At 43.1% G+C, this 26,690-nt stretch overlaps 1 protein-coding gene across 3 annotated transcripts; it reads right to left on the bottom strand.

The window, feature by feature from the left end:
• Positions 1 to 7,759: 7,759 nt before the first annotated feature.
• On the bottom strand, positions 7,760 to 11,560 carry LOC133919954 (E3 ubiquitin-protein ligase At1g63170-like). Of its 3 annotated transcripts, none has more exons than XM_062364539.1 (6): positions 11,191 to 11,560; positions 10,639 to 10,941; positions 8,984 to 9,789; positions 8,624 to 8,749; positions 8,265 to 8,550; positions 7,760 to 8,167 (listed from the first exon to the last, which is right to left on the bottom strand). In XM_062364539.1, the coding sequence occupies exons 3-6, from the start codon at positions 9,559 to 9,561 to the stop codon at positions 7,955 to 7,957; spliced, it is 1,203 nt and encodes a 400-aa protein (XP_062220523.1). In that variant the 5' UTR covers positions 9,562 to 9,789; positions 10,639 to 10,941; positions 11,191 to 11,560; the 3' UTR covers positions 7,760 to 7,954. The 3 variants fall into 3 exon arrangements, with proteins under 3 accessions (XP_062220523.1, XP_062220524.1, XP_062220522.1); XM_062364540.1 differs by lacking the exon at positions 10,639 to 10,941 and adding an exon at positions 10,154 to 10,240; XM_062364538.1 differs by lacking the exon at positions 10,639 to 10,941.
• Positions 11,561 to 26,690: the final 15,130 nt, after the last annotated feature.

Here is a 26,690-nt window from a genome sequence, read left to right as displayed (position 1 = left end):
AGGTTGAAATCAACACATGCTGCTTTCGTCTTAGTCTTCTCGATCAAACCCAAGTAATGGATTCATCTGGTGAGAACCACCTTTGCCACTAAAGTCTGAACATACGACGTCTCATTCCTTTCGTCATCTTATAACTCGAATAAGACTGGTGAAGTGACCGTTGTCCAATAAAGAATGACGACCAAATCTATCGAAAATGCCATGTAGTTTCCATGGCAATAATTTTCTACTTGGGGTGTAACAAGCCCAGTATAAAATTATATAAAAAAAGACAATATGGTCGGTGAAAGTAAGTAAGAAAATGTCTGAAGATGACTGGAGGCCCTGCGGCTCGGAGTCTCCTCTATATGCTGCGAATAACTTGTTTGATGGGCACTTGGAACTGAATTTTAGTTGACCAGCGCAGTCCCTCTTAACAATGTTGTTCTTTTTATCGGTTGTCGGTAAGCGATTCGGTGCACACCAGTCCTTACTACATGGGTACATGTCATTAAGGACGTGGAGGTCCTAGTACTAGTCCTCATAGCGGGCGTGTTCTCACGTTTCCCAGAGAGAGGGAGGAGAAGCAGCTCTGAAGTCTGAAGTCTGAACACTGAACAGAGCCTGTTCTGAATCTAGTTTGAGCAGAATTTTAAGCACAAAAGAAAGGAAGAAAGGAACTAGTCTGTATTGCGTAGTTGCATTTGCTCAAAAAAAAATTGTTTCACAGGAACGGAGAATTTTATTAGCTCAAAAGGATCAGATGTATGCATGAATGAGCTTCGAGATCATTGAGCAGTCAGAAAGAAATTTCGCAGTGCCCTGGCCCCCTCCAGAGGGTAGGCGAGCCTCTGACTAAGTCAGATGACTTCAAATTAAGTGGACTGTTGGATTTTACATGAATGGATCAGATTTTATACTTATAGTGTAACATAAACAGTAAAATCGACACAGTAAATATTAACGGAATTGCTACACATGTTTCTACAGTGTTTTTGATACAGTAGTTAAAGTTATATTACTGTTACTATTGGTGAAGTTGGAGGATTTCGATCCCCTCCAGAGAGCACGAACAGGACATGCTCAAACATTGGGCCAAACCCAACTTGGTAGGGCCTACGTCCGTAGAAGAAGTTGTTTCTGTACGAATGGGGAGAGCGATATCGATTCGGCCCATTTGAGCTACTGGTACCACAGAAAACGGCCCAAGAAAAGCATCGTCCTGCCGCTACAACATGGGGCGGTCCGTGGTCTGCTAGATTAAAAGCAAAAATGGACCAACACAAGTCCTGATCCACTACAGAAGCTCTGCCACCTTGCCAATTACGGACTTGATGTGATCTGTCGGCCTGTCATGTGGGGCTTAGCTCCGTCTATGCTGGATGTTGATGGAGGTTAACTGGAGGGGAGATCCCATGCCGTCGAGCTCGTGAAGATGAACTTCGACCAGAGCAAGCTGAGGAGCTACAGCACGCCAGAGGAGTACGCCAACGCGCTGTCAAAAGGCTCTGACAACGGCGGGGTCGCCGCGGTGTTCGACGAGACCCCGTACTTGAGGCTCTTCCTGTAGCAGTACCGCGACGGCTACGCCATGGCCGGCCCCATCTACATGGGCACCGGCCTTGGATTCGTGTTCCCGAAAGGATCTCCCTTGGTGCCGGAGGTGTCGCGGGCGATCGTGGGGCTGGCGGAAGGGGACGACATGGGGTTGGTCGAGAGGAAATGGTTCGGTGTTCCAGGGGCTTGCAGCAGCGGCGCCGACGCGTCCAAAGCCAGCCTCACTGCCTCACCCTGTGGAACTTCAGCGGGCTGTTCCTCACCACCGGCGTGGCTTCGACACTCATGCTCATCATCTACTTCGTCATGTTCGTCTACCGGGAGCGCAACGAGCTCCGGGCGGCTGGGCCAGGCTCCAGGAGCGTGTTTCTCAAGCGGTTCCGCGCGCGGCTGCAGCACTACGACCGCAAGGACATGAGTGGCCCCCCATGTTCGTCTACGAAGCCCATTTGTCTAATGGGACAACTATAAAACCACTCCCTCTGTTTGTCTATGGGAAATGCTGTGGCTCGGCTGTCCGATGGATAGGACGTTTTGATTGGGCTGGTTAAAACTGTTATCTATTTGAGTTAATTTATGCAACCTCGTATTTTAATATTATTATAAAAATTTAATGTTTCAGATATTATAAAAATTTATTATTATAGTTATTTTCGTATGTTGCATCCCGGAATATCTTGCGTACAGATTCGGATCTGAAAAAAAAATCTATTTGAATTAATTCTTATATTTATGTATCTATAATGTTTCAGATATTCAAATTTAATGTTTCAAAAGTTATAAAAATTTGTTGCCATATTTATTTTTTATGTTGCATCTCGGAATCTCTTGCGTTCAGATTCGGATCCGAAAAAATTAAGTTTATTCTTATATTTTTCATCTTCAATGTTTCAGATGTTCAAATTTAATGTTTCAGATGTCATAAAAATTTGTTGATATAGTTATTTTCCTATATTGCACCTAATTCTACACTATATAGTTTTGTCCGAAAATATTGCGTGTAACATGATGGGATGTTACGTTGGGAATTTTTCTCTCGGAATCGGATGCATACCGTGAGCTATTTTGATGTATTTTTTAATGTTACAAACGTTAACTTTAGATATTACAAACGTTATTTTTCGATGTTGCAAGTAACCGTTGGAGAGTCAGATCCATGGGAAGTCCGGGCGCTAGCAGCTCCGTTTGTCTATTTAGAAGTTAGCTACAGTCTAAAGAACAACTCTGTTTGTCTAAAAAAAAAAGCTACACTGCAATTCTGCATGAATGTGTCAAATACTGTGCACTGTAAAACAAGTAGGCACTGGTCATCTTTTGGACACTAATATTCTGATATTCAATAAGAGCCTTTAGCACGTTTAAGGGGTGGTTTAAGAAGATTAGCGACCACTTACCTACTTAAGCAGCCCACTCCAGTCCCCAAAGCGATTCGCCGCTTCGTGCCAGCGTTTATGCTAAGCTTGAGCCTTGAGCAGAGACGCGCGACTGGCACGTACGCTGGCCGGTCTGGAGGGGGGTCGAGCGGTGCGACCGTCCTGGGCCTCTCAAATCTAAAGGTTCCATATGTATATATATACTGTGTATATCGGTCCAAAAGCAAACTGAAAAAATTAGATCTGAACGATTTATATTTAATAATAGAGCCTTATTTTTAATCTCGCCCCGGGCCACCGAAATATCAGAGCCGGGCCTGACGCATAAACCATCCTTGGAACATTGCTCTGAAGGGCATCCAAATGAATATATCTACACAAGTTTTGGTACTTAACGACACAATTAATCAAGTTCATCTGCCATCCTTCTTTTAAAAAAAACGACAGTCACGCCTTGGACAAGTGAATAGAGGTAGTAATTTTTGTCTCTGTGACACTGATAAAGCGTGGTTTGTTTCATACCACATCTCACTTCTCGTTTTTGTCTCAGCCACACTGCGAAAATGTGGTTTGGTCTATAACACACCGCCCATATTAAAATAGTATTTTCTAGCCTGAGAGGAGAGAGATGGGTGGTGAAAGAACGCTTCTACTCTTGGTGTGCAAATTGGAGAGCCTGATCGTGTTCATGCTGCCATTTGCCAGCCAACCGACTCCATCCCCCTGCCATCTGCGATTTCTACTCTGATCACCATTCCCCTCCACCCGACCACCGGTGATTTCTCCTCCCCGTAATGCTACAATGACCACCGTCCCAAGTCGAGGACCCGATGGAGTCAAATCGGTCCCCGACTCCCTGACCTGGCGTAGTCGATTCCCCGAAGAAGACGATGAACCTATCATGGGTGCCTATCGGGTAAGCTTTAAATTTCACCTTCATGCTTGTTTTCTAGGTGCCATGTGATTAGGATTCTGGAAAGTGGAGATCTGGGGATCTAGGGTTTCCTGTTTTGTTGGCTTGCTTGCTTCCATATGAGTTAGGTTCACGAGACGTAGATTTAGAGATGTAGTGTTACATTTTATCTATATTGGTTCGATTTGATCCGTGTTATTGAACTCCTTGTCCCTTTCAATTTGCCTTCAATAGGATGGATCACAACTTAGTATGTAGATTTGACATTCATATCCTAGCTTATAAGCAGCTTGTTGATAATGGTAGACACGTGTATCATGTTAGCAGTGATAAGAATTGGGTTCATGACAAGGATACAATTTCATGGATGGATTTTTACGCTGGACTAGATGTTGAGATCAAACGTGGTAGGAACTAAAGTTTGACAGTGACTTTTTGGGACAAGATTGCAGGCTAATACTAGAAGATCAATTCTGACTCGACATTGCTTGCCACATGTGACATGTACTGGGACATAAGGAGGCTCCCTTTGACAATTTGAGTCATTAACAAACCAAGTAGTAGCGCAGTTTCTTGTGTTTAGCAGGATAGTAATGAGGTACAAGCTAGCTATGACAACCAGCCTGACATAGTAGCAAATTCACAAGCACAAGCCACACAGTAGAGCACATGCACTATTGTGGTAGGTCCTTTTGAGCCTAGTGCTAACAATGATGCTTATCCTTCTGAGGCTACTGCTAAAACTGATGGAAGTCCTTCAAATGATGATCCTTGGGGTGAAAATGATGAAATGGAGTACGTTGGTGTAGATGATGAGAAGGTCTTCCATGCTGACTTGATTTCTGATGATAAAAATGACTCTGACTATATTCCTAACACTGATGAAGAAGACAACGATATTGTGATGTTGATGATGAGGAAGGTTATGAATTTGTTGAACATGTAATTGACTTAGAGAATCCTAAGATTAAAGTTGGTGTGACATTTGATGATGGACACATCTTTAAAAGAGCAATTAGGCAATGTGCAATTCTAAATGAGATTAAAATTGTTGCCCCTTACAGTGAAGCAACAAGGTACAGAAGATTCTGCAAAGCCAAGAAGTGCAAGTGGAGGATATATGCATCATAGCTACAGGATGGAAGGACATGGATGGTAATATTTTAAGTCAAGTACTTCATTCATGTTCCTAACTGATTATTTAATTTGTCAAGTTTATGACATAACCACTTCATTTTTTTTTCCTTTTTTACATATTAAGAAGATACCTAACAAGCATTACTGTAAAAGCACAAGCAAACTGGAGAGCAATTGCATGGCTAACCAACTTTGGGTTAGGGACATGGTAGTTCAATGGCTGAGGGAGGACCATACACTTGGTGCGTCTACTTTGCTGAAGAAGCTAGAAGGAAAATACCTGATCAAGCTATCATACTAGGTAGTCTACAATGAGAGACATCTAGCTCTTGATGAGATTTTGGGCAAGTGGGTGGACATCTTTACTATGCTTTTGCTTTCAAGGCAGAGATTGAGAGTAAGTCTCTTGGAAGCATAGTTGAGATAGATTATGAGAAGGTTGGGTCTAAGATTAGGTTCAGCAAGATGTTTGTTGCTTTGAAACCATGTATAGATGGCTTCTTGAACAGATGCATGTAATACTTGGGTATTGACTCTACTGCTGTTACTAGAAGGTCAAGGAGAATCAAAGGAGTTGAGAAAGGAGGTGCAGGTATGAGCAAGAAGGGGAAGAAATGCAAAAGATATGGTTAGTATGGACACATTTATAAAACTTGTAATGAGGCTATGTATGACTCAGATGCTCCACCACCACCACAAAAACCTAAGAGGAAGAGGACCAAAAAGAAGGAAATTATAACAAAAGAAGCAACAACTAGCATCACTACACCACTTACCTCAATAACAGTCCTGGAGCACTAACTAGGAGGTAAACATGTCCCTAATTTATTGATGGCAACTGAACTAATATTTTTCTTTGATCCTTTCTTTGTTTTATAGTTGAGCTAGAACACTTGCAATGACAATGGAGGAAGCCGAGGTGCAAGGCAGAATGGTGTTGGAGCAAGTCATGCGGATCTAATGTGTGTAGCTGACCATGCGTGTGCAATCAAACTGGAGGAAGCCTTTTGACATGCCAAATTCATGTAAACTTATGATATGTATTTATCTAATTAAAGTTATGCTGGTGACCTATGGAAGACATGTTATGTATGAGACAATGCACTTGTTTCTGCCACTGTTAGTGTCTTGTTTTTATCATTTGAAATCTATTTTTGTTGCCAACATTTGTTGTTTTATGTTCTGTGTTTGACTATGGAAGAGTGTTCAAATCATTATATGAAACGTGTGTTCATGACATTACCATTTGCAATCTAAAAGCATGACAGAAATTTCATAACAGCACAGGTCATGATAAATACATTAGAAAGTTCAGTTCATAAGAATATAACTCATGTCAAATACATCAGAAATACAGTGGTTTGTAACTTTTACAGTTTCTAACCCAAGTTAACCAATGTAATACAAAGAACAGCACCTACAACTACTATCATGACAACAAGAACAACAACTACGCTTCCGGATGACATATTGCTTCCCGTGTGATGCTTCAAAGTCCAAATATCAGCTTTCATCTGGTTCATGCAACTCTGCATTTCAGCCATGCTATTCTGCAAATGTCGAACCGTTCCTTTCAGCTCTGTAATGTTCTCGCACAAATGAAGATTGGTATCCACTGAAATTGGAGGAACCTGAGTGTCTTATTCTAGAAATCCATTCTCAATGAGGTACTTCTCATACTCATCTTCCCACTTGAAGAACAGCAAGCACTTGGCGATTGCAAACACGAACAAAGGAAAAATAATAATCCCAAATTAGAAAACCTAGGTCTTCAATTCAAGGAAAATCCAAAGCAAAACCCAATCAAAATCGACACAAACGAGCCAAATGATTCATAACTTGTACCCCTTCAAACACCTATAGAACTTTCTTCCTCGATTCTTGTCAGTATTGGCCATGAGCATCACAACTCGTCAGTCCAAGTGATGCGGCCACTCAATCAAGGTGAAAGGCCCTCTGCATGATGCTACCTACCGGCACTAGGGCGGGACAACGACGACAACCGCGAGTGCGCCGCCATCGTGCCACCCCTTCACTTTTGATCCTCGTCGCCCGCCGAACGCCAGAGAGAGAGGGGACAACGGATCGACTCGCTTTGTGTGGTTGATTAGTTCAACCAACTCGTCACACCAAGGGCAGAAGCGTCCTTTCGTCACCTCTCTCTCTCTCTCCACTCAAACTAGAAAAGATTATTTTAATACGAGCGGTGTGTTGTGGACTAAGCCAAAATTTTAATACGAGCGGTGTGTCATGGACTAAATCACATTTTCGCAATACGACTAGGACAAAAACAAGAAGTGAAGTATAATGTAGATCAAATCACGCTTTATTAGTGTTCCAGGGATAAAAATCACATCGAGGAAGGACCTACTAAAAACTGAAGTACATAAAGTCAGGAATCAAAAGCAACAAGTTTGTATACAGAGTGAAAAATCAAACGCAGCAGCAAGTTTAAACTCCTATCATATCATGCGTACTGTTATAGCTCTATATAGAGTGCTTACCAAAACAAAATGGACATATCCGACGCATGTGTTTATCCTTTAGTCCGTCTGTCAGTGGGCTCTCAACTTATTGCAGGCAGAACCCAATGTGTTCACCAGATTTTTTTTTATATTAGTCATCGATCGAATTTCAAAACTTCTGTTTTACGCACAAAAATACGACAAAATTCGCTGGGTAACGCAATTAACAGATGTAAGTACCTGGACCTGGCCAGTCTCTTTTCCACTAGAAACCGTTAAGTAGTCATCCAGTGTCATCCAAAACACAACACAAGGACACAAGGTGCAATCCGCTCTGATGGAAACCTGGGTAGTATAGGCTTGGCATTGTTGAGTGACAGCGAGAAGAGCTGTAACTTCTCCAAGATAACAGTGACAAAAATAACCCTGGGCGTCACTACAATCCATACATCAATCTTGGACTTTATACATGAAGATGGGGAACCACAAACAGCCATAATCTTTTGTAGTAGCACAGAAAGTAGACCAACCTAATGCATCTCTATCTCCTGCACCGTAGCATTCTGGTCTGAGTGACGTGTACCAGAAGTGCCAGATGAGCTTGCTATCTCAGATTTGCACAAAGGGCAAAGTGCATTTATCTTGAGCCATTTATCAACACAATCCTTGTGGAAACAGTGCAAGCAGGGAAGTTCACGAAGCTCATCGTTGTGTGCATACTTTGCGAGACATATGCAGCATACCTGCAATACATCAGGACATAAGAAAACAGTAAGTGCTGACGAGTGAAAATTTTGCTCTTTGCCAAAAGCCAAGCTAGAAAGAAATGAAGAAACATACAGCATCTTCGGCAGAAAGTGACCGCTCCTTGTCTGTCCCTGCAGCCACTATCCCTCCATCTTGGCCTTCAGCTTCATTTCCTAAACCATGGCGGCGTTTCTTGGTTTTGAATTTATATGTAGGCAAAGCACTGATGGATTCTGAGGTAGCCCCTCTTGTATTGTTTGTATCTTCTCTAAAACCCATAACAGATATAATGCAGGGGAGGCAACAGCATATCATTGCGCATAGGATGAAGGGCATGGCATACCCAATGCAACTAAAAGTGAGGAACACAATACACAACCTGGTAGGAAGCAAAGTCAGCAATGGGACAAAAGGAGGCAACATCTCATCCACAGAAGGAAGGTTGTGTTTACCTGTACAAGTTTGGAGCATCAGCAGCAGAAGAACGCCCACCGAATATCCACACGTTACCAACAACGAACCATACAGCAAAGAAACAATCCAAAGCCATCTTGAAGTGGTCAAACAGCGCATTAATCCTGCAAATGGCCAGGTGCATTAACACAGTCATGGTGCAAGATGCATAAGTGAACAAAAAGAACCGTAAAGTTCATTGTGCTCATTGAAAATATCCAGTCCAATAAAAAAAATGAAGGCAGTCAAGTACAACCATAATGTTCAACAAAAATGACTAACAAGCAGAAACTGAAGCCATTTTATATACAGACTACAGCCTATAGAGTGGGATTTTCATCCGGAAACAAAGGAAGTACCTCGGGTTAGCAAGCACCGCATTTCGTGCAGCATTTCTACGACGTTCTGATGCACTTGCCACATTAGTGTCTTCTGTTGAGCTGTTATGAGAGGACCCTTGAGGCGCGTGTGCTTGCTCATGCTCACCATTTACAATATTACGGTGTATATAGCGCCAATAAAGATGGGGTAACGTGGCAAAACAACCAACCGTATAACCTATGACCCATTCAAGTAATGGAGCTTGTGGATGTTCCTTTCTTGACAGACAAAGCACAACAATGGCGGCTACAATTTGGCTCACATTGACGATGACTTCAATTGAAATCCACAATCCAGAATTCAAAGGGCTTCTGTGCCGCCGAACATAGCTGTCACTTCTCCTAGTGCCTGAAGTGTGCCCTGCATTAGATACAGCACCTATTGCTGATGGTGCCTGCAAGGCAGGTACTAGAGCTCTGGTTGATGGCCTATCCATGGGATTCAATTCTTCATTGTTCTCTCTATCAATACTACGAGAAACCGAAGCAGAAGAACCAGTGTCCCTCGAAATATCAATTATGTGTTCATGACCACTAACACCTGTTGCTTGTTCCATTGTCAAAACTTTATATCAGTATGACCTTGAGTTCCAAGTAACGTGAGAGGCTGAGGTCATCAGCATTCAAGAATAACAAAGGAAAGAAACAAGTTGCTACAATTAGAAGCTCTTCTTCCTTGAAAGGCAGTGAATATTCAGTTTCAACACAGAACCTTTTTCTGTTAGCTTCAACAGAGGGTTCCAAACTTCAAATGAATAATTATGTTTAGATTGCAGATAATCGTTCTGCAAGGCCACATGAAAAGAAAAAAAAAAGATCAATTTGTTGCCATTAGCATGGATTAAATAACAAATATTTTTTATACATATGAACCAATCCACTATCGCCATTCAAATATTATGGATTCTGAACACTTTCACCTTCAATTAGGTTGAAGATGAAACAGTTGTCAAAATAATGCCAAGTGATACGCACAGATTTAGCACAAGGGCAACCATGCCCTTTAAACACTATATATGATAGTACCAATAAGGCTTAGGAGCCGAGGCATGCAGTGGTAGATTGATGATACAGTTAATAGTATCCTAATCAAATGCTTAAGGGTAAACACAGAAATGAAGAAAGTGGCTAAAGATATGATGGATTTACATTGATTCTATCTCAACATGTATTTGTTTAGGAAGGCATGACTGAGGGCTCAGGGATTGTTTAACCCTTTCCAAAGCATATTAACACCTATACAAGAATATCAGATAGATAAGTTTAAGCACATCCAGTGTCTCGACAGGAAAAAGTATTGATACAGACTGCAGATTTTCAACATTCAATGCCTAAGGAGACAAAATAAAATAAAATAAAAAAGTTGAAGTCTAGTAACTGGCAACAGGAGACACTAGCAGAAAAAAATCATTAGGGTCAATAACATGTATCAATGATGTCTCAGCCATACTCAAAAGAAAGAAATCCACAGACAAAGTGCTGCATAGTTTAGCAGGTATAGCCGTATAGCAACATCAGTGACATAGGGCAGACTGAATTCAGTTTGGTCATAGCACAAATGGTTTTAGGAAACGCTATGTTTCGGAATATAACCAATAGGTATATCAAATGAGTTAAACTAGTAGTTTTCTTACGACACGTAAGCTTGCCCAGTTAGTAGGCTTAGGCCCTCCATACCCCCATCGCATCTCAATCATAGTCTCGTAAGTTATTCTGTCAATTCAATCCTTGATAACTCATTCTGTTTCAAACACCCTTATCCCCTTTGCACCGATACAAACTTCACTCCTCTGTGCCAGTAATATCCACGGTCTAACCTGTACCGGATACCTGTGCGACACCCACGTTATCATAGTTCTGGAGGCCTAATTTTTGCCCAATCTACACAGCTGCTAGATTGAAAATCGAGAAGTAGAACCACATTAGCTGCGGTCTCCCTGTCCAATAGGATCAAGTCAGAGTTTAATTTTTCTGTTCAAAAGCATCAACTCGAACGGCAATACAAATCTGGACATAAAAAAAATTGATCTAAAACAGAAACAAAAGCAGAGGAACAAAGAACACCCCGGCAATTCGCTAACCTCACTGGAGCAAAGAAACACGCGAATTAGTTTAATTTTGACATCAAGTGGCCAGATCTGGGGAGGGGAAGGACCGAAGGAGCAGGAATTTGATGGGGAGCGAACCTGTAAGATAAATCGCGGGAGTTTGATGGGCAGCAGCGCGTCCGTAGCAGGAGGACGCTCGCGGGGGCAGCCGGGAAGCACGGGGGAGAGGCGATGACGAGGGCCAGGAGTCCGTGCGCATGAGGAGACGATGCAGGAGCGCAGCACAACCCTAACCTCGCTAGCTAGCCACCAGACGCGCGCTCACGCAGGGTGGCCGAGTTGGTGGGCACTGCGCAGCGCTACGCCGCTTGCCTGCGCGCGCCGCGGCCCGCGGAGGCGAGGCGAGGCGAGGCGAGGCGATCGGGGCGGACAGCAGCGAGGAGTCGCCCTCGCCTGCGGTGGGGGCAGCGGAACGGAGGAGGAGGGGTTGGTGTGGTGACGAGAAAGAACGGCAGCAAGGGTGTTGCCACCTCAGGAGTGGGGAATAGGATGCCTTCGGGTCCCCGCGAAGCGAGAGAGATGGGCCGGGCCGGGCCGATGCGGCAGCTGAAGCCTGCAAAGCTTCCCTCTGCACATATACACAACGAGCCCCACGGCCCAGCACGGCGTGCCTGGTGCGCCTGCTCAATGATTGAACTTGAGATGTATCCGAGCTCTGAACTTGCACAACCTGCAGTTAGTGCTCATGTCAGATATTATGACCAAAAACTCCTCCTGATGGACCTGATCTCGCTTTCAAATGTCCATGCGTTTTCGCACTAGTTTGATCATAGTTTTGAAGTTTTCCATGCGCTTAATCACGAGACCCCTTTTTGAGCTGGCAACTTCTGCACTTAGGATAGCAAGAAATTCAGTCACGGGCATACCTAGATGTGTACGATTATGTGAAGTGAAGGCAAACGTATTGGATAGTAAAGCTTAGAGTTACAATTGTAGTGCTTGTGTTAATGTGCTTTGGATATTCTGTAAGAATCTATAATAAACAAAAACTGCTTGTGTTTCGCATGTCAATTTAGAGCTACAAGTATAATGCTTGTGTTAATGTGCTTTGGATATACTGCAAAGATCTGTAATAAAGAGCATCTTACATTTCTCATGTCAATTTACATCGATAAATGTAGTGCTTGTGTTAGTGTGCTTTTGATATTCTGGAGGATCTGTAATAAAGAGTTGTTTGTGTTTTGCAAGTCAATTTACAACTACAGTGTAGATCTTGTGTAAATATGTTTCGGATATTCTAGAAGGATCTGTAATAAAGAGGTGCTTGTGTTTTGCATGTCAATTTACAGCTACAAGTGCAGCGCTTGTGTTAATGTCCTTTGGATATTTTTTTGAAGATCTGTACTAAAGAGATGCTTGTGCTTTGCATGTCAATTTGTAATAAAGAGATGCTTGCGTTTTACATTTCAATTTATAGCTACAAGTGTAGTGTTTGTGTTAATGTGCTTTGGGTATTCTGGAAGGATTCGTAATAAAGAGTTGCTTGTATTTTGCATGCCAATTTAGATCTACAAGTGTAGTGGTTGTGTATGGAAAGCATGTTGCTAGTTGTTCATGACTTTGTTCTATGAAGGCAATACTATTTTGGTACGAGGAAACACGCATGTTAGTTTGAGTCTACATATTGAAATTTCAGATAACAAAAATATCATGCATGGATACCAACTAGTAATGTTCCGTGTTGTGCAGAACATATGTTATGTTTTATGATGTCAATGAACCGATGTGTTCACCATTTGAGTTTGCATCAGAGCATCCGTCAATAGAGAAAGTGAGGCTTATCGACGATAAGATAGATAATGACTATCCTGTTGTTATAAATGTGTGAAAGGGTTCCTTTGGTTCAGTGTTCCTTCCTGTTGAGAAGCTGAAAAGACGCGATGATTCTTTCTACCGACTATGCCACAGCTTATGATTGATAAATATGGTCAGTTTGTTATTCCAGGTGGAGTACTTATGAAAAAGTCAAGAAGTGCATTGTCTTGCATGATTATTTCAGTTGTGCAACCGTCATTAAGGACATCATTAGGCACAGCTATGGGAAGGCAGCTGCTCTTCTAGAGAGTTTTAAAGATCTCTTAAAAATTCTGAGGATGAAAAGAACTCCCCACGGATATATCATGTTAGTACACCGTTCAATCATGTCACTCTCCACACGTTCACAGGCGTACCTAGACGTGTACGATTATGTGAAAGCAAACATGCTGGATAGTAAATCGGAAGATCATGAAAGAAAATGAGTTCTTAGCTTGGTGGTTCAAACATGAGAGCAGCAAACATTTTGATATTGGATGCGTAAAGGATTTGTTCATTTACCTAAGGCAGGTTTATGCTCATTCGCTTGTCTACCAGAAGTTATTGGCAGGAAGTATTTGAAGAACAATGTCAGGCTGTTTGTGTAGTGCAAGTTCTCAAGAGCAATGTCGTCGTTGTACTGGAACTTATGGGTGGAGTTTGTCCTCACAGATATTGAATGCGAGACATATTTCTGCGTCCTGGACGGAGCCTCTTGTCTGACACCTAGCTTCTGCCTTAGGAGGGAGCTAAGGCTGATGATCCAGCAGAAAGAGTTGTGTGAGTGATACTTAAGTAACAGCATGCTTAAGTTGGATGCATGAACCAACAATTAGCAGGTGTACTACTAGGTCATATTTGAAGTTTTCTAGTAAATTACTTCTTTAAATAGCTTTGTGTGAGTGAGGGTTATGCGGCAAGCCTACCTGCAGCATGTATGTGAGTAAAGAAAGGACAGAGTAATTTTAATAGTTATCTATGTTATTTTGGTTATCTAGCACAAACAAGAACAAGATCTGTTAAATAAGCTGAACATGGAGTATGTGATGGTAAGAAAGAGAAGAGTGTGTGGATTGCTTAACTAGACTATTAGCTACCATCTAGTTAAGTATTATTTGTACAAGTGATAAAATGTAGGTTGTTGCATGAGTTGATTTGAAAAGTACAAATAGACAAGCCTTGTCTCAGTGGATGATGTTTGTGATCAGTAGAGGTGTAATGTGATCTGATAAGGATTTACTAGAAATACGGTAGATCCTGAAGATAGATCATCATTGTACATGTGCCTTCATTTGATACGGCAGGTTTCTTAAATGATATAAAGTAAATAAGGTATTTATCGATATTCCATGCAGTTAATCGTGTTCTACATAGAAACTATCCAAAGTAGTAGGTTGAGTATGTTTAGATGCTTATCTTGTTCTTTTGGTGCTTGCCCGATACTGCCTACGTAAACACTTGCAGAACTCCGGGAGTTCATTGCCGCCTTCGGTCACACCCGCGTTATGCTCCAATCCTTCGTTCTCTAAGGAAGAACACATGCAATGTTATGAACATGAATGAGGTGCAAAATGTATGGTATAAGATGCATAACAAACAAGTATGCATTATAATAATAAGCTAAAAGTGCAAGACATGAGAAAGAACAATGAAGTCTACGACCTAAACAACTCTGGAAGGTTGACAAAATCCAAAAGTTTCGATTGAACTTGGAACCTCCAGGTTCCGGAACTTTCGGGTATGGGTCCGGGTAGGGGCTCTCGGTTAGCGATTTTTAATTTAACTTGGAAGTTTTGGGTCAAGTCTGGGACTTTCGGGTTGGGCCGGAAGGTACGGGTTTTGTTCTGGGTGGGGGTGCTCGGCTAATCTTGACTCGAGTCAACTCGGAACTTTCGGGCTATACCCGAAACTTCCGGGTTGATCGGATTTTTTAGGTGAGGTTCCGAGCTAGGGTGCTCGGTTAGAGCTAAATCGAAATACCCGAAACCTTAGGGATTTAACTCGGAACCTCTGGGTTCTCGCTGATTTGAGTCTCATGAGGTTCCGAGCTATGGTGCTCGGTTAGAGCTAAATCGAAATACCCGAAACCTTAGGGATTTAACTCGGAACCTCTGGGTTCTCGCTGATTTGCCGATTCAACTCGCATGCTAAATCTATCCCACATAAATTTATATGCTCTAGCCCAAGGGTTCTAGACTTAATTTACACTATAAATCACCAAGGTCTCCGAGTACAACCCAATTCAGGTAACCCATATACTTCTAGGTTGTTCTAGAGAAGGTTTTTCGTGGGGAAAACTTGGTTGATGTGATTTGTGAGCTTCACCAATCCAAAGAGAAGCATGTTTGAACTGGCTCAAGGTTCGAGACCTCACTCACCAACCTACAAAGTCGATTTTCTAGCTCAAACTCATCCAAATTCCTCTTTTGCTCCAAATCATCAAGAAATCGAGGCACTTTGCAAAGAAGCTCCAAAACCCGGATTTCGACCAACTAAAACGTGCATTCAAGCTATGGGATCCTAAGGGACTTACCCAAGGTGCTTTGCCGAGACCGGTGACCGTCGGTTGAATGAGGAAATGGCGAAAAAGCTCAGGGAAGAGGAAAATGTCGATGCTCCTTGTTCTTCAACCAAGAACATCAAAAGATATCAAAATCGGCTCAAATTCTTCAGGAATGCACAAACGAATTGGATGGATCGGAAGCTTAGGAGCTAGTGATCATGTGGGTACCACATACATACCTCGGTTTCGCTTCTTGAAGGAGGAATCTGAGGAGAAAGAGAGAGCGCTAGAGAGGGAGGGAGAGCTCCTTGCTCTTGGCCAGTTAGGGGGAGAGGGAGCACGGGAGAGAGTGAGGGAGAGGGAGTGAGTTGGTGGGGCTGCTGCCCCATTGAGAGATGGGGTAGTTGGCCCACTCATGTGGGCCACATTTGCTAGAGAGATAAGATATTTTCAATGCAAATTTTGATTCTCTCTCTCGAATTTCTTTCTCTTATTCTAGTGACTTAAAACGAAATGTTCTAGTGCTCCAGAACAAAATGGCTCAAAATTAGAAGATGTTAGTCGCAGGCGCCAAGCGACGGGTTCTTGTTGTTTTCTACAGTAGCAACGGTATTTTCTTGACCCCCCACCTTTGCCGCGTACAGGATGGCGCCTGAGGGGATCTCCCTGTGTGTTTTGTTTCTTGTGTATTTTTTACTAACACTCTTCTTCCTCAATGTTAAGGCATAACTCATGTCATTCCGGCAAATAAAAATGGTTAACAACTTCCTCAAATAGTCATAACGAAAAGAAGGCAATGTCTGCACTGAAGCTACTCGTCCTGCACCCGGTGCGAACCCAAGCTGGGAAAAAGCGTGAGGTTGACAGAGTCCATGTCCGGTCACTGCCTCTGTTGCCGTCGTGTTACTCGCACGTTCGTGTCCCTCCTCTCCGTCTTCTCCATGACGCGTGTGTCGTTAGGAGTAGCGTCATAGCAGGCCACATGCGCAGTTGGTGTTGCCGCCTCTAGAGGGGTAGAGGGACAAGGTAGTGTCGCCCGGCCAAGGGTGTTGATTGCCGAGGATAGGGAGGATGCGGGAGGAGGATGTGCGCGCAATCGCGTCAATGCTACGGCTAGATAGTATCGAGACTGATGAACAAGCCGCTTCGGCGGCAGGGGCAAGGTCATCTGCTCCTCTACAACCAAGAGTGAAAAGGAACCTATTATCTTAATATTTGAGGAGAAAAAATAGTTACTACGTTCACTCAGAAAGCTAAGAAATTACCATGTTAATATGAAAAAAAAGAAAAGTATCTAGACCACTCATTGTTATGAACATCTAACAGTCTAAATTAAATTGAAGAGTCTATTTCAAACACGACTAATAAATAGCTAAATTCGAAATTAAAATTTATAGAAAATTAGCGATTCAATTTTCATAAGGTTTGAGAAGCAAAATATGTAAATAAAGAGTCAAAATAAAAAAAAGATAATAAAAGATTAATTTTTAATCAAATATTATTGTAACAAGATATAACAGTGAAGCTAACCACATTATTAACATAGACATCTTACTGGTAAAAAGAAAACAACAACAAAAACCGCAAGTTTAGACAGCCTCATCAGGCAACCCACATCAAATCAAACCAGAACCCCCATACTATTAGAAAGCGCAAACGGCACCATAACTTGTAACCTATGCCACCCTCCAAGAGCTATTGCACCAACAAAAATCTCCACAAAACGAAGCATCCACCAGCAAAACATGTAGAAACTTAGAACTTCTTTCTCTTTTTGCAAAATCCACTCCTGAGCTTCATACCCTGACTTCTCACGCTTGAATCCTCTGCACCACCCACTGGCGGAGGGTGAAGCAAATTGCAGGGGGGTAATTTCACAAAATACTAGTGAAAGTCAATAAGTTAGTTAGATAGTACACTTAACACCTGATGATTTTGTCTTAGGAGGGGGGAGTTTCACCTCCTCAAGGCTCCGCCTGTGGCACCACCGATCTCCTTCCTTTGCTGGCCTCCAAAATCTACCACCTCTCTATTTGGTAGTAGCTTTCTCTTCAAAATCGACCAATTGTGAGTACGTGTTGAACACATATCAATGATAGCCTCAAATCAACTCCACTACACCACCCCAATGACCCGTTCTCGAGAGAAGAAAAAAAAACCAACGACCCCGATCCCCAAGTATGCGTCTGTGACAACCCGATCAGAAGAGATAACGAGATCGCACAAATAATCACCTGAACCTGGGATAATTTACAGTAACCGCAGAAATTAAGGATGGCAAATTAGAGAAGGAGGTAGGAGAAAGAAGGAACAAGATTGGGGAAAGCACATTTCATTCAGCTATTTCGATGGACTTCCCAGTTACACTGGGTGTTCTGTTTAAGGCCCCCTTGCAAGACACTGCCCTGTGGGCCATTTTCTCACACAGCCTAACTACGTAGTACACATTACTCACACTCACGGCCCACTTGTCAACTTGCTCCTCGATTGAACATTTGAACTCGGCCCTGTGTATTGCAGCTATCTTGCTCGTATTGTTTTGAGCTTGTTCTTTGCATCATTGCCATTTCTCTGATTGTTCAAAGGTGTGACAGTCAGCGTCTTCCATTGGCCACTACTTCTTTGAAAGGAGTCGGAGCTTGGCCCTTCTGAGAGCTCACTCTATCCGCCTTAATCCCCGTTGGGGTTTCAGAGTCCAGGAGCCTAACGAGCTTGTGGGCACCTTGCGACTGAGCTCGAGCTCTGCTCAGCACATTGAGCGCTAACAAGGCAGTTTGCCTCCTCGTTAAGACATTGGAGTACGAATCAAACAGAGCAAAAGTTCAATAAGCAAGGCTTGCAGTTTTGACCGGTTGTCCCTCCTCATGCATCCGTAATGAGACAAAACCACAAAAAGCATGGTTATTACTTGCGTGATACTGGTAAGTTAATCCCTAAACAAACCATCTGCTACGTCAGTTCAATAATCAAGGCTTGCATTTTTTTTGGCCGTCAAGTTCAACAATTATTTCGGGCCAAGAGTTATGCTCAAGTACTGTAAGAGATAGATCACTACCTGCAGCATGCGCAGCGGATCAGCAACACGAGCTACGCGTTCGATCGTCGAGTTCGCGACGGCCGACGGAGGAGGCGTGATCATGACTTGCAGAACGGCTGCTTGCAGGAGGCGTTTGGCTCCAAGAAGGTCATCGACGCCATCCGCCGCCGCGCATGTCCAGGTAAACGCTCGCGCCGTCACACGAGATGGATCACGGAACTTCCCTCGTTGCTTCCAGTAGGCCGGCCGCACGCGCACGGTTCAGCAAGCACCATGAGGTGGTCACTGCAGATGGCGCGCAAGAGGGCCTCACCTGCTGCAGAAAGAGACCGCGATCCTCTTCGAGCATGTCGAACTGGAGAAACAATAAGCTTGCAATTAATTCCGGTAACGCTGTGCGGGACAGATTCACGTTGATTACTTGATCAGTACCAGGGGCGGAACCAAGTTCATGGTAAGGTGGGCTTCAGCCTCAGGCTTTGGAATTTTGCTAAGACCCTCCCAGGTAGTAAAAGCCCAGCCTAAGATGTATTTTGACATTACTTCTAGGTTGTTAAAGTTCAGTCTGAGGCGGCCAAATACTGGTTCCGCCCTTCAGCACTGGACTCGATCCAGTGCTGCTCCATAATGATCACAGATCCTCCCTTCTTGAAGCCCCCACATGCTTTCATATCACAATCATCCGTGGATCGATCCCTCGAGCTCTCTTTCGGCTGTGATTATGTACGTCCTGTTTTTTATAGCCTGATCTGTTCCAGTTCCTGATAGCGCTTTCGAATCTGCATGCGTTTTCACCACAGTTAGATCATATTTCCGTGCGCTTGAATCACAGGAGAATCCATTAATTTTTAGCTGGCAAATGCGGCTGCACTGACGATGGCAAGACATTCAGTGTAGCTTTAGCCAAAAAATTATAGCTTGTCAGGTTTCGGTAGCATGCAGGGGAAGTCTAACAGGTGATGGTCATCGCGCAAAACTTGTTTTGCCGGCTGAATGATGTTGCGGCCTTGGGATGTGGCAACTTGTTGAGAGCACCTGTGGATTCATAGACGGGCAGGCATCAAGTTTGTTGGTTTCATATGATCTTGAAGGTTTGCATCTCTAGTAGAAATTCTAGAAATGATCTCCAGATAATGCCTCCCCCGATCGACTAACCTGAGCGCTTGTCACCTGATGTGACCTGGAGTAACATTATCCTCCTGCTTGCATCTGCAACCGAGTTGTGAGTGTGACCACAGGACGTCACCAGTCATCGTATAAATATATCACGCTTATGTCGAGTTCTTTTGCAATTTCAACGTCCATTTCACTGAGCTCATCTTCTGTTCCTTTCGAGTTTCGACGCCATGTAATTCCACGCGCGAAAAGGGGCACGAGAACATACAGAGTCACACGTGATAATGTTGGCGACGCTGGTGGTGCACCCTCGGGCCGACTCCTTCGCCAATCAGGCCCTTGCCGACCGACGACGATACCCTGTCATGTCAGCCCGACTACTCCTCCATCAGCCCTGTACCCATCCGCGCGCACACCGCAAGTACATGAATGCACGCAAACGGCACGTGCATGTCAGCGTCACTACATTGACCAGGTTCTGCTCGAGCACTGCATGCCTGCGAACAATTCCAAGTATACATAAGCTGTCCATCTCGCGATCGCAACTTGGCGCCCCCGAAGCCGTGCGCCGCGGGCAACCGGCGCCATCGCTGCGTTGAAGCCGAAAAGGCGCCTGGTTCCGTCTCGTCCGTCGACGCGACGCGCTAGGTGCAGTGGCTCATCGTTATCGCCTCGCGGGTAGGCGGCCGGGGTATGACGCCTCGCGGGTAGGCGGCGTTGACATGTTGTTTGTTGTTTCCCCGAGCGCTGGGAGGACGAGCGCGACGTGCACCCAGCCGGACGGACGGCCTGGGCGATGGGCATCCGCTGGCGCGCGTCTTTACGTCTCGCACGCCCCGACGCGCCCTCCAAAAGCGATCGCGGCCGGGCGCGCGCGGACGTACGTCGTCTCCGCAGGTGCGCCCGGTTGGCAGCTGAGCGCCCGCGTTACCTCTGGCGCGCGTCTCAGAGCCTGTTTATTTTTTTATAATTCTAATCATTTACTTCCTCCGATTATAAATATAGATCGTTTTAGACTTGTGCATAAGAATTAAGAAAATAGATCAAATAATTTTATTACTCTTTATTTATTCTATATTAGAAAAGATAACTTATTTATTTGTGAGAGTGGTAGTATTTATTGAACAAGAGCAAGAAGGGAATGAAAGAAAAAAGTGCATAAAAGTTCAAGAATGACTTATATTTAGAGAATAGTTGAGGAGGCTAAAATGACCTACATTTGTAATCAGAGAGAGTATATTTTAATTCTCACAATTTAGAATATATATGGTTAGAATCTAGTCTAGATTATATAATCTAAAACAAATAATATCATATTATTAGAATCTGTCTCCTTCCCTGCATATTCTCTCGGGCAAGTCCGTGCTCGGGTTGAGCGGTGGTCATGCAAGGAGCCGCGGCGCGGGTGCGATGAATGGCTGATAGACGGCTTCACCTGCAGGTGCGATGGCTCGGGAATTATCGGTAGGCTCCCAGGAGCTCATCTCGGGCCATGGGTGCGCCGAGTCAATGCCATGCAAGGCGACGAGCTGAAGGGGGTGAACAACACGGTGGTGATGTGGCCATGCGTGAAGCAGGAGCGTACGCTCATGAGCATCTACATGAACCAGGGATTGTGAAAAGCTGAAGGGACGGGAGGGAACCTCATCGAGGAGAGCTAGCGAGGGTGGCGAGGGCTCTCCAGGCTTTGAGGGCTGCGATTAGGCGTCGGGGAGGTCCAATCGTCTAGAGATGGTGTAGCATGAAGGAATTTGACTGTGGCTTACCAGGGAAGAAGTTTCAGCTCACGCATTCGTGGTGGTGCTCTGCCAGAGGTGGGAAAGATATCTCACGTTTAGGTAATCCCTACGTGGGGGTGAGCAAAGAAACTGAGTCGGACAAGGTAGGAGAGGATGCTGATGCAGCGTGGGCACCACAAAGTACACTAGAGAAAGCGAACCTACAACGGCGTGCTTGTCGGCGCTGCAAGCAGAACCTCACGCTCCCGGTGAACTAGGGGTGAATCCCTGGCGCTAGGAGTGCAAGTGTGAGGACTAGCAGGGGAGAAGGTGCTGAGGCACGAGTGGAGAGGCGGTGGAGGCCGATGGTGTGGGATGACTTGCGCGGGAGGCCGTGCGAGAGAAAGAAGGGGGAAAAGAAGTAAATTTTTATTTTGTAATGATACGGTGGATAAATATGTGTCACAATCTGCTAGAAGCAGTATTTTCTTGATTGTAAATTATAGCATAATCTAGACCCAGATTTAGATAGTGGATTATAGAATCGTATTATATTCTAATTTTAAAGGCTATTCACAATCAGAATAAAAAAATAAGCATGCCCTCACTTGCGGCCTTGGCCTTGCCTTCGTGCAGGTGGAACGAACAAATGACGTCTCTTCGTGACGTTGCCCGGTTCAGGTTTCACAGTTTCCGCCATATAATTGGAAGGAGATACGTATTAGGGATGCAAGTTTCATACTTTTTGGTCTTTTGTTCGATTCAAAACTTAAAAACAAACTAAAGATTCACTTCTACCTAATTATATTAAAGAAAAAATAAACTAAATGATGACTCAGACTACCTATTGATTACCCTTTCTCCTGCTTTGTTGGAATTGGAGCTTGCAGTTAATTACTTCAGCCTAAAAAATGGTCGCCTGATCGAGTTTTTTCTTTTTCTGATCGAGTATTTTAGGAGCCGCCTGATCGAGTTGAAATACGAGCTGCCTATGTTAAATTTGCTGGGGTTGATTTCCATCATGTTATCCACCAGTAGTGTAGGTGTGCTTGTGTTGTCTAGCTGACGTACCAGTGATGACAGGCTCTCAGCCTTCACCAGTCATTACCCGTCCACGTCAACACAAAACTTTTTAATTTCACTGGAATTGGATCAAGGCAGTTACATCTACGTTGCTTTCTTGTTGTTTTCTGCAATGTCAAATGTGAAGCTGCAACGAAAAGAGGGGAAAGGGAAAAAAAAAAAGCAATATTCCCTTTTTCTTCCGGGGCCGAGAAAGCGATCTTAATTTTTTGTGAGAGGATGCATGGGAGATTTTCAGCGGGTATTATAAAACTGTTATCAGATTTTACAATTTTCTACTCTGGTGAGGACTTAAAAAATTAGTCAATCTAATCCCTGAAAAAAAACCAGTGAATCGGGGTGGGAGTTCATTCATTGACGTCGAAAGATACACATAGGCATCTGCATGCCGAAAGCAACCCATTCCCCTGCCACTAACCAATAGGATTGATCGAGCGATCTTATCAACACTTCAATGGAAAGCAAGTGACAAATCTCTGTCATCCCATTTATCTACTGCTTTATCGAGTAGCATCATTAGTTTTATTGTGCCACCGTGGCCGATAATACTCGGTGAAATGCCCCACAGAAGCACCGTGTAAGTATTGTGATATCATTGTTTACCTGGTTCTCTAATTTACATGACATTTTTCCTGTGGGTAGACCAGGATATGGTCTAAGTAGATCATTGTTGTTTACTACTACTACTCCTTTCCATCACAAAAGAGTATCATTTTAGATATTAACATGATCATTAATATACTATTTTGACCATTAATTACTAAGTAGAGAAGATATATAAAATATTCTAAAGTTGTAATATTTTGAAACTATTTTTCAAGAGAAATCTAGCTACGCTCTTTTGAAAGGTTCAATCCAAATATTAAAAAAACATTAATGGTAAGAGATTAAACGTGTTGAGTACAAGCAGCCCAATGCCGTACTTTACTTTTTATGATCGGAGAAGGTACTATATATTATTGATGACCGATTTTGGACGTATTACTTATACATATCCCATTAAATAATAAGAGGAAAAATAAGCTTGTTTCTGTGTTCTCGTGAACATCTGTGCCGTCCTTTTCTTTCGATCGACATAACGCGATACTGAAAAAGATGACAAAAGTAAGAGTGCATAATACTGAAAATATAACTTAAATTGTCCCTGCTCAGTCAAATTTGTAACTACATGTTCTTTTAAAAAAATGTGTTCTGGTACGTATTGGTGGAGGAAGTTGATGTGATCGCAAGCTTGTTGTCATACCGGACATGGATTTATGTTAACAACACAGAATGCCTGTGAAGATACGTCCGGAAGGATCACTTCTGATTGTGTCAGATTAGTGCTTGTTAACTTCACTTGTCCTGCTAGCTAGACTTGTAATGACGGCCACGTCACGCTTAGCTTTTTTGCCTTAGTTTTGGATCGAGGGGGCGGGGGGGGGGGGGCATCACTTTTTCTTTAGTTTCCTGCCGCCCAGGTAGTGGACCGTATAAATATTGTGAAAAGGAAGGAGTAGTAATTATAGCAGTAGGGGAAACCAAAACTTTTCTAAGTTCACTCCCAATGCTCCACCACGATTAATGTCTTAGGCATTAAATGGTCATGTGGCATACTCCCTCTGTCACTACTCAAAGCCGTAATTATATAATTAAGTATAATTCTGTTTTATAATTATTATATTTAATTTTGAGTAATTTTATTTAAAAACATTAGAACACTTGATTTTAAATTAATTGGATGATAAAAAGAAATAAATTCGTAGTTAAAACAAGCTTATTTCTGTAGCATGTGGAGCCCATATAGGTGGCTAACCACCTTATCTTCTCTTAGGGTAGCAGCCCCCACCAACTCTCTCTCTCCCTCCCACCGTGCAGCTCGAGCTCCCGCTCTCTCTCTTTCTCCCCCGATTCCTCTCTCTAGAAGCTGAATCGAGTTATATATGTGGTATTCACGCGATCACTAGCTCCTAAGCTTCTCATCCATCCAATTCATTTTCCTTTTCCCGAAAGATTCGAGCCGTTCTCGACATTCTTGATGTTTTTGCTTGAAGCACGAGGAACCGTTGTTGGACTCCTCTTTCCGGACAATTTCTTCGTTTCCTTCATCATCTGGTGGTCACCAACCTCCATAAGCATTGTGGCCCATGGGTAAGTCCCTTAGGCTTCCCTCTGCAAGAATACGTGAATTGGTGGGTCTATTTCAAGTTTGAAGCTAAGTTTACGAAGTTCTCGAGTTCTTGAGCTTTGAAGCAAAAAGAGAGTATTAGAAATCATGTTGCTTGGTTGGTGAATGAGTTCTAGACTCTATGAACTATCTCAAACATGTTTCACTTTAGTTTGGAGAGGCTCGCAAATCAAATCAACCGAGTTTTTTCCCCTTAAAACAACCTCTCTGGACAACTGGATAGTCTGAGTATTGCCCGGATGTTATGGGTAGACTTGGAACATTCCGATGAATTATGCTACGCGTGTTCATGAAACAAATCACTTATCTCCTTTGCTTACGTGTGTTCATTCTTATTCTAGTTGACTTTTAGACGATTTACCTCGATCTACGTGATTGTAAGTTTGTGGTTATAGGCAAATGGTTAAAAGGTCTTTAGACATTATTTGAAACATGTGGTAACACTTAAAATCACTAGATTTGCTTAGGCGTATTTGTATTTCGATTTCGTTATCTGTATCCAGAAAGTCCGGGTTGAACTTGAAACTTGCGTTACCCAGAAGTTCCCGATTCTATTAATCTGTTGCAAAGTTTTAATTTTGATGAACGTCTATTCACCCCCCTTTAGGAGACATCTCGAACATTCAGGTATGCAGCTCTTTGGTCGCCACGCCCTCATGTCAGTTAAGCTGCGCGTGCTCCCACGTCCATCCCACACACCTACTCTCGCGTCCACTCGCGCGGCCGTAGAAATAGCTATAGAAATATTTGTAGCAATATTTCTATAAATATTTGTACAACTATTTGTAGAAGTATTTCTAGAAATATTAATACACTTTTTTTTCTAAAAATATTTATGCATATGTTCATCTTAGTTTTCCAATGCAATTGTAGATCAAGTTGTGAATGTAATCAGGAGGAAGCAATATAACGATGAGGAACGGTGGGCCATTTATACCATGCTCTTAGAGAGAATATTATTAGGAATTCTAAAACATAGAGTGACAAACGCCGCGTCTCTTGAAACGGGCGTGCCTATGAGAGTTATACAGCGCATATGGCTGAATGGCAAGCACAGTGGTGGTGTACATGCCATGGACTGCAAGAAGCCAACGAATTATGGCAGCAAACGAGTTTCCTTCAATGAAGAGGATATCAGAGATGTACATTTGAGTAAATGAACAACTCTTCACGACCTAGCTACATAATTGGGTGTTTCGAAGAGCATGTTATTTAGGCGTTTGATAGAGGGAAAATTTAGAAGGCACACGAACGACATAAAATCTTCATTGATGGATGAGAACAAAAAAAGGTCGTGTTTGTTTTTGCCTTTCAATGCTAGACCCAATAAACATTCCTCATGAGCAACCTTCCACGATTTGTATAACATTGTGCACATTGACGAGAAGTGGTTCTATAGGACCTGAAAATGCCACAAGTACTATTTGGGGCTTGACGAAGACAAACCAGAGAGGGTCACAAAGAACAATAATTTCATAGAGAAAGTGATGTCCGTTTATGCAGTTGCAAGACCTAGATATGACCAAGAAGTTAATGTCACATTTTCTGGAAAGATTGGAATATGGCCATTTACGAAGATAGTGCCTGCCAAGAGGAGTAGTGTCAATAGGACTATTGGTACCTTGGTAACCAAGGCAATGAATTTGGTTACGAAGGATCATAGCCGTGTGTATCTCCTGAACTATGCCTTGCCAGCAATTAAACAGAGATGGCAAACAAATGATTTTGGCACCCCTATTTTCATCCAGCAGGATAATGCTAAGACACATGTTGTAGTAGAGATGACGTTGAGTTTTGTAGTGCGGCATCGACGGGTGGTTTTGACATAAGGTTGATGTGCCAACTGCCCAACTCCCCCGATCTCAATGTGCTCTACCTTGGTTATTTTGCGGCCATCCAGGCCATGTTTCAGAAGTCATCTCCCACTAGTGTTGAAGAAATTGTCGCCAAGGTAACCAAAGCCTATGACGAGTATCCAATTGACAGGAGTAACCATATTTTCCTAACTAACCAAGCTTGCATGAGAGAGATACTACGTCAAAAGAGGGGACAACATTATAAAATCCCACATTTGAATAAGGAAGTTTTGGAGAGGAATGGTGTTCTTTCGGTTAGGTTACAATGCGAGGCAGAAATTGTGAGCGAAGCATTTGAATTTCT

This window comes from Phragmites australis, chromosome 5, assembly GCF_958298935.1.
Source record: "Phragmites australis chromosome 5, lpPhrAust1.1, whole genome shotgun sequence".
NCBI lineage: Eukaryota > Viridiplantae > Streptophyta > Magnoliopsida > Poales > Poaceae > Phragmites > Phragmites australis.
The sequence above is the reverse complement of the archived record's forward strand: the minus strand, read 5'-3'. Positions and strand labels throughout refer to the sequence as shown.